Source organism: Grammomys surdaster, unplaced genomic scaffold, assembly GCF_004785775.1.
Source record: "Grammomys surdaster isolate TR1022 unplaced genomic scaffold, NIH_TR_1.0 213, whole genome shotgun sequence".
In the NCBI taxonomy this organism is placed as follows: domain Eukaryota; kingdom Metazoa; phylum Chordata; class Mammalia; order Rodentia; family Muridae; genus Grammomys; species Grammomys surdaster.
Window position 1 is genome coordinate 3,380,411 of NW_021604658.1, and position 7,968 is coordinate 3,388,378.

Genomic DNA, 7,968 nt, shown 5'->3' on the forward strand with positions numbered 1-7,968 from the left:
AAAAGAGAAACGTTCCACCCTCCTTTTGGCAACTGGGAGGATCCTCGCGGGATTTCAGTTCGGCTTTATCAGTTCGGGCTCTGTGGGTGTGACAAGAAGAAGGATGACTGCGCTTCGTAGTTTCTGATCCGGAACTAGTTTTTCAGAAAACCCGGAAGGAGTAGGTGGCGCGCGCGAAGCGTGTTCCTTGTTCTGGAGTGGAGAACTACGAGGTGAGTGAGAAGTGCTCCAGGTAAGTCTCGACTACAGTGGAGAGGAGTATAGATAGTTCTTTCTGTCTCTACTGAAAAGTATCCTACCATCTTATCCCACAGTCTGCCTCCTTTTAGCTATTTCTTAAATTGTCTTTCACCCAGCGGCTGCTGGATGTCTCGCCTAGTCTGCAAACCTTTGGAAGAAGAAACCAAGATAGAACCCAGAATTTTAGTCTCTAGCAACGCCTCCTCTTATAGGTGGCATTGATACACTGCCCTAGCGTGAAAAAATTGAGAGCAGGCCTCACACTATAAATATTAAATATCCGTTTTCGAGTTGTTGAGCCCAGCTGGGAAAGGAAAAGAATTCTTAAGACGGATTCAAAAGTATTTTTATATATTGATATTTCGGTGCGTGCACGTTGTGCATGATAGGCAAGCGCTCTACCATGATGAAGCTGTCATTAATCCCATGGATTCGAGGTGAAGGACCACTGACTCAAATGATGGCCAAATTAATTAAAGCAGACTTTCTTTTAATTCATGTACAGGTACTGTTTCTCCCCAGAGGTAGTGTTCAAGAGATCAGCATTGGACGTGGGGAAGATAAGGGTTCTTATAGTTCAGGAATAGAGGGTTTCTAAAAGGGGGACTTGGCAGGCATACAGGCAAGTGTTACAGCAGCAGAAACATAACCATAATAAGTTGGTCGTTACAACCCCCTGAAATAAGACATGGTTGCAAGGTGGTCAATAATAGCCTTTGGAAACAAAGGCATAGTTGTTTTCAGGAAAAAGGCAGTTCAGAACCATTTGTAGTTAAGGGTACAGGTAGAGCATAGCCCAATCCTTGAGAAACAAAGTTAATCATAAACAGAAATGTATCTAGTTTGCTTTTACTACAAGATGGCTTTCAACTCTAAGATGGAGACAGGCTGGCTTACCGCCATGCCTCAGTTATTGATGTGTTTTGTTTTTTAACTTTGAATTTTGAAACAGATTCTTGCTAAGTTGTCTAGTCCAGTCTTGAACTTGGGATGCTCCTTCCTTAACCACCTCCCTCAAAGATGGAGTTAGTAAAGCTAATTTTGGAAGTAAGAAATAATTAGGACACTGTAGATAGAGATAGTGGGGATAGGCATAGAACAATAAGTACAACAATATTTGCTGACTGATGATTACCTGACACAGGAGGGGAAAGACAGGCTTTCTTAAATCAAGAACACAAAAAACATGGAATGATCAATAGCCTATGTTTGGTGAAAAAGAACTCTGTCAGAACAAGTATAAAGAATATTTGAAAGATCGGAGTGGTGAAATCTAGCAGAAACTTCGGGCTCACATTTGGAGCCAAAGCATCCTGTACAGATAGACGGTGATTTGGGAATAAATGAGATGGCTCATCTTGATGCAGGATGTAGAAGTAGGGTCCTGGTTCTTCTCGCCCCATGCTTCCAAAAATAGAACCCAGATTCAAAGTATATTTACAAATACTTTGGCCACATAGCTAGACTCTTCTCTGACTAGATCATAACTTTATTTTTTTTATAAGATTTATTTATTTATTATATATGAATACACTGTAGCTGTCTTCAGACACACCAGAAGAGGGCATCAGATCTCATTACAGATGGTTGTGAGCCACCATGTGGTTGCTGGGATTTGAACTCAGGACCTCTGGAAGTGCAGTCAGTGCTCTTAGCCACTGAGCCATCTCTCCAGCCCCCGATCATAACTTTATTATAACCCATTATTCTACTCTGCATTCTGCCACATGGCTGATTGCCTGTGCTTAGGTACCATGGGTCCAGCTTGTCACATCTTCCCAGGTGAATCTCCTGCACCTGGCTCTATTCCAGAATTCTTTCTGCCTCTGGGCTGTCCCATCTTCTATTCTATCCTTTCCTGTAGTCCATAGTTTGTGTGTGTGTGTGTTTTAATTGATAGGTAATGCATCCATACAATACACAAGATAGTCTCTCTACACAGGATAGAAAGAAAATTAGTGGGACCATCAAAAGAGGGAAGAACCCCTCACTCTGGTGTTTGTAGCCTGTCACCTGTCGGGAAACAAGAGTGCTAACAATGAGCAATCACTTAAGGCCTATTCCCAGTCGTTGTCTAGGAATCTCACTGGAAACCCTATTTAAAGGGAAAGCGCCATGACCTAAGCCCCTTGTGCATTTCTAGTGACTTTTATTGGCAGATTATAATGTCCAAAAAGAATGAGGAGAGAGTGAAAAAAAAAATGTTTCTTGGCTGCTACCCTTTAAGATGTTACTTAAGAACCCCCAAAATGAGCTATGAGGCTAATGCTAAGACAATTGTGACCCTCCCTTTAGGAACCCAGGCCCATGCTTGGGCATGTCTTGCTTTCTGAGACTTTTTCTTGAGCCCATGCTTGGTTATATCTTAGGGGAAGAAGCTCAGTTTACCTGTCTTTCTGAGTGTCTCATTTTTCTCCTAACCCCCAAGTCTGTATTTAATAAAATCCCTACTGCTTCCTGAAATTCTTTTTTATGTGTGTGTGTTGAAACCACAAATCCCAATTTTGCTTGCATTGTGGTACCTAAAACATTAAAGGAACTCCTGAGAATGACAGTGTCTCTATTTCCTCACAACTGACAGCCTGACAGACTTTATTGCCTGTTAACTTCAGCTAGAAGCAGGAAGAATTTATCTTTGTTTAGAGAGCACAGTCAGTCTTCAGAGATGGTTGGGTGGGTGGTTGGTTGGTTGGTTGGGTGGGTAGTTGGTTGGTTGGTTGGAGGAACTGGAGAAGAGCTGACAGACCAGTGCTGTCCCAGAGTGGTTCCATTCCCCACCCTTCTTTGGGGCAGTTTCTTTCTTGTAGTTCATACCTGGCCCCAAACACATGAGGCTATTACAAAGATGCATCAGTATGCAGGGCCTTATAGCTCTCTTCAGTGATGGCAGTATCCTTTCTCTCAGTTGGATAGAGTGATCATTAGCCACTTTCAAGTTGTTGAGCACTTGGATTGTGTAGCATAACCTTAGAACTGAATATTTACCCATATGTTGCTATGTGGCACTAATGGCTACCATATTGGACAGCATAGGTACAGACAGAAGGGCCAACTATTTAAGACTGTATAATACTATCCATATTTCCAGGCAAATAGCAAGTAGTTTTGCTTAGGAGACTGTAAACTGAGAGGTAAGATGAGCATTGGGTGGAAGTTGGGTTAAATAATTCAGAGGAAGGTTTAAAATTTTAAAAGTCACCAGGGAGTGGTACACAAAACGATAGAACTGTGGCAGCAATGACAGCATGTCTGGTTCTGTAGCACTTCGGGTAAAATAGTATGTTACCCATCCTGTAATAGACACTAGGTAGAAAGGTTAACGTTTCCCCACATCTGGTATGTGGAGTATTTGCTTATTTTACAACCTAGAAATTGTGAGGACTCCTAATTCTAACTGGTGGGCAGCCACCAAACATTTGTTATATTGGACTTCTCTTGGTCTTAGTTTTTCTTCCTCCATCCTTTGTTTTGGATGTTGAATGATTTACTCATTAAAATCTACAGACAGTATGTACTTTGAAAAGATTATGAAAAAGGAGCTAGGTTTCAGGATACATACCTGGAATCCCAGCTACTGGGAAGGCTGGGGCAAGAGCAGCCCAGGCAACCTAGCAAAATGCAGTCTGAAAAGAGGCAGGGATGAGGCTCAGAAAGTCCTTGCCTAACATGCAGTGGATCTCAACCTGTGAGTTGTAACCCCTTCACAGGGGTCGTATATCAAATATTCTGTGTACCAGATACTTACATTATGTTTCATAACATATAATGTAGCAAAATTACCATTAGGTAAAATGAGATAATTTTATAGTTGGGGGGGTCACTACAAAATGAGGAACTGTATTAAGAGGTTACAGCATTAGGAAGGTAGAGAACCACTGCTCTACTCTCGAGTCTACCCCTAGCATATACAGAGGGAGAGGAGAGGGTCCAAGAGATTGAGGGGGAGGGAGGGAGAGGGAGAGGGAGAGGGAGAGGGAGAGGGAGAGGGAGAGAGAGCGAGCGCTCCTAGACTTGGGGTGGATCCTTCTTGGGAAATCTGTACAGTTGTACATTTAGGGTATGATTAGGCCTAAGTACTACACAGTTCTGTTAGACACAGTCTTCTTCATTCACCTTAATAGTTATTCCAAACCTTTGTTATATTTTCATATCTGATGTTTCATTTTTCATTAAGAAAATAAGAGGCATCAATTTTTAGTTTCTGCTCCAAACACTAAAGATATATTCTGGCTAAGTTGTGTACGTTTTCTTTATACATTTCTTTATACATTTGTGTATCTCTTTCTCTCTGATTTTCCTAGCTAATCTAATAGAAAAGTCAGGCTTTTATCTACTCATTTGGATTTATTTCAGCCCTCTGAAAGGTCTATGCCTCTAACCTAGTCTAATCCAGATAACCATCATTTGATGGTTTCTCTTTTTCAGGAGCTTGGTGCATTGTCACTATCTTTCTTAGAACTCCAGCATACCAACCCTGTGTGGGCTGGTATCCCTGAAAATATTCATACTTTAAATAATCCTACATCCAGATCAGAGTCTTTGTATTATAAAATGACCTCTCATTTTGAGAACTAATATTTACATCATATAATCATATGAATAATCAAAGCACATATACCAACTCTTACACGCTTGTAATTACTAATTCACTTGTGTTTAAATAGATAGCTGAACCATCTACAGTTTCTACTATAAACTTTGTCCTGGTTTTGAACTATATAGTTCATGTGCCTACCTGATCTATAAATGAGTTTTATGGTATTTATCTGTATAGTGACTAAGACCTGTAATTGAAGAGTTGCTAGAGTATTTGTCTAGCATGCATGAAATGCTGGGCTTGATTCCCAGCATCACATGTGCCTGGGAAGTGGAGGCAGGAAGATAAGCAATTTGGTCAGCTTTGGTTTCCTGGGGAGTTCAAAGCTAGCCTGGCCTATGTTAGACCCACTTTCAAAAACCACCATAACAACAACCAAACAAAACAGCCAGTTGTGGTGAGACATGCCTGTAGCCTCAGTACCAGGAAGGCCCCAGGGCTAAGGCAAAAGAATTATAATATGAAGCCAGCCTGATTTACATAATGTCTCATAAAGAAAAAAAGCCCTGGACTTAAGCTTAACTTAAAATATTCTTCAGACCAAGTACTATATTGTACTATAATCTAGTGGAGGATTAATGTTCTATCCGATACACTTGTTTGCCAATAAATTTTAGTTGCTCCAGCAGCCTCATGCTAGGCTTGTGATCCCAGCTACTTGAGAAAGAGAGGAAGGAAGATTACAGGTTCAAAGTTAGCCTGGGCAACTTAGTGAGACCTTGCTTCAAAATAAAAGATAAAAAGAAAGCTGGACTTGATGGTAGAATACTTGCTTAGCCTAGGTGAGGTTCTGGATCAATCCTCATTGCCTCTACAAAATTTACTTCTGTAATGTTAAGCTCCTAGTTATCTGGTGGTCCCCTATGCTGGGCAGAAGCTCCTCAGCTTGCTAGAATCCCATCTTGACTCAACTGTTTGTACTTCAGTTGCCTGTTCTGGAAATAGACAAGGATATATTAGTCCACCAACATGGTAAGAGGCTAAGGCAGAAGACATACACAGAGATGTCTCACAAAAAGAATACAGAACAAAAGCACAAAGGACAAAGCAAAATAAATAAATAAATAAATAAAAACAGAATGGTATAATTTAAAAGTATGACTATCTCCAGGTACTAGTGGTGCATGCCTTTATTCCTAACTCTGGAGGCAGAGGTAGATGAATCTCTGTGAGTTCGAGGCCAGCCTGGTCTACAGCACGAGTACAAGGACAGCCAGGGCTACAAAGACAAACCTTATCTGGCAAAACTGTTTTTAAAAAATTCACATTTGATGGTGTGGATGCCATGATATGTAAATTATATCTTTTTGGTTTCTTCATTTTTGCTTTTCTGACAGGGTTTCTCAGCCTGTCCTAGAACTCCATCTGTAGACCAGGCTGGCCTCAAACTCAAAGATCAGCTTGACTGCTGGGATTAACTGTGTGTCCCTGGTGTGAATTATATTTTAAGAAATAATTTATAATGCTATACTATCCTCGAGTGAAAATCTTCAGTAATTTATAATCAATCTGTAGTAATACTTGGCATATATTAACATGTCTTTATGAATAATAAAAGGGAAACTTTTGATAAGAGTTTCCATCCATTCCACTTAGGTTGTGCATGGCTTAGTTCCCAGGGTGTTGCTTAAGCACTGTAAAAATGGTGGCTTCATGCATACATACGCTTGAACACTACACTACAGGAAGAAACTGACAACATAGAGGGATCCAAGCCAGGCTTGTTGCTCATTCCTGTAATCCTAGCATTGGAAGATTGAGGCCAGAGGACTGTGTAAGTTCAAGGCCTGTCTGGGTTGCAGGGTATGGTGGACTGTAGAGTAGAACCCTGTCAAGGGAGGGGAGGAGAGAAATGCCTGCAGGATAGTCACACTTCTAAAAACCTCAACTGAATGTAAGAATCCTACTTCAAGTACTTTTGTTCAGATATGACATGAAGTTGGCTTAGGATCTTAGATAAGTTTCTCATCCATGTTAATTTCTAATGGTGCAACTTTGCCTACAGCATCTTGACTCATGGCCTAGTGTACCTTCTGCAGGTTTACTGTGACAATGAGAACCACTGTATTATGAAGACACAGATCTGCACTGCTTTCCAGAAAGAAGCAGAATGCTACTTCTTATCGCTTTGGATACTTTAGGCATATTGTCCAAGCCATCATTTCCTTTACTCCACACGATTTAAGACTGAATAGTATAGTGAATGGGGTTTTTAACCGAAGAGATTTTGTTGTCTGTTCAAAATGAACAAAACTATTTCGTGTGAGTCTTTGAACCAACTAGTACTTGGGGATGGATGAAAACAGTGTCCATTCATAAGATCCAGAATGTATCTTGCCTTTCCTCTACATGACTTAGTTTGGTTCTAATATACTGTTTGCTACTTGTGGGTGACTTATCTGAATAGGTGAAACTTCAGTTCTAGATAATACCTTTTTTCTTTTCTCTTAAGATGCTCTCCAAGTTCTTGACTATGGAGTATTTGGTCCATCCTGGTACACTCAGCTTGGCTGCTGGAGTTGCTTGTGGCATGTGCCTGGGCTGGGGCCTCCGGAGCCACCGTGGGATGTTCCCCCAGAATTCAACAAGTGAGGCAAACAGAGACACAGAGACAGGAACCGAAGCAAGCATCTTGGGAGAGAGTGGGGAATACAAAATGATTCTTGTGGTTCGAACTGACTTAAAGATGGGGAAAGGGAAGGTCGCCGCCCAGTGTTCTCATGCTGCTGTTTCTGCCTACAAGCAGACTCAAAGGAGAAACCCTCAAGTGCTCAAAGAGTGGGAGTACTGTGGCCAGCCCAAAGTGGTGGTCAAAGCTCCAGATGAAGACACCCTCATTCAATTACTCACCCATGCAAAAACCTTGGGACTGACTGTAAGTTTAATCCAAGATGCTGGTCGTACTCAGATTGAACCAGGCTCTCGAACTGTCCTGGGAATTGGGCCAGGACCAGTAGAACTAATTGATGAGGTTACCGGCCACCTAAAACTCTACTAGATGAGTTCTTGCTTGATGGTGATTCTGTCAGAAGACGATGAGCCTGTCAGTAACAATAAATGCTTAATTCTTCTCCCCACTTTAAGATCTGTTCCCATGTTCCTCTATCATGTACTGGACTATTAGTATCTTG

At 41.3% G+C, this 7,968-nt stretch overlaps 1 protein-coding gene across 2 annotated transcripts; it reads left to right on the top strand.

Annotated features, from left to right (window-relative positions):
* The first annotated feature begins 10 nt into the window (after positions 1-10).
* On the top strand, positions 11-7,920 carry Ptrh2 (peptidyl-tRNA hydrolase 2). Of its 2 annotated transcripts, none has more exons than XM_028772277.1 (2): positions 11-232; positions 7,290-7,920. In XM_028772277.1, exon 2 carries the CDS (start codon positions 7,290-7,292, stop codon positions 7,833-7,835), a length of 546 nt encoding a protein of 181 aa, XP_028628110.1. In that variant the 5' UTR covers positions 11-232; the 3' UTR covers positions 7,836-7,920. The 2 variants fall into 2 exon arrangements, with proteins under 2 accessions (XP_028628110.1, XP_028628111.1); XM_028772278.1 differs by having other exon boundaries at positions 11-212.
* The last annotated feature ends 48 nt before the right edge of the window (positions 7,921-7,968 follow it).

Bases quoted from the DNA above. Each gene is read 5' to 3' on its own strand.
- Ptrh2 (XM_028772277.1), top strand. From the start codon at position 7,290: ATGCTCTCCAAGTTCTTGACTATGGAGTATTTGGTCCATCCTGGTACA.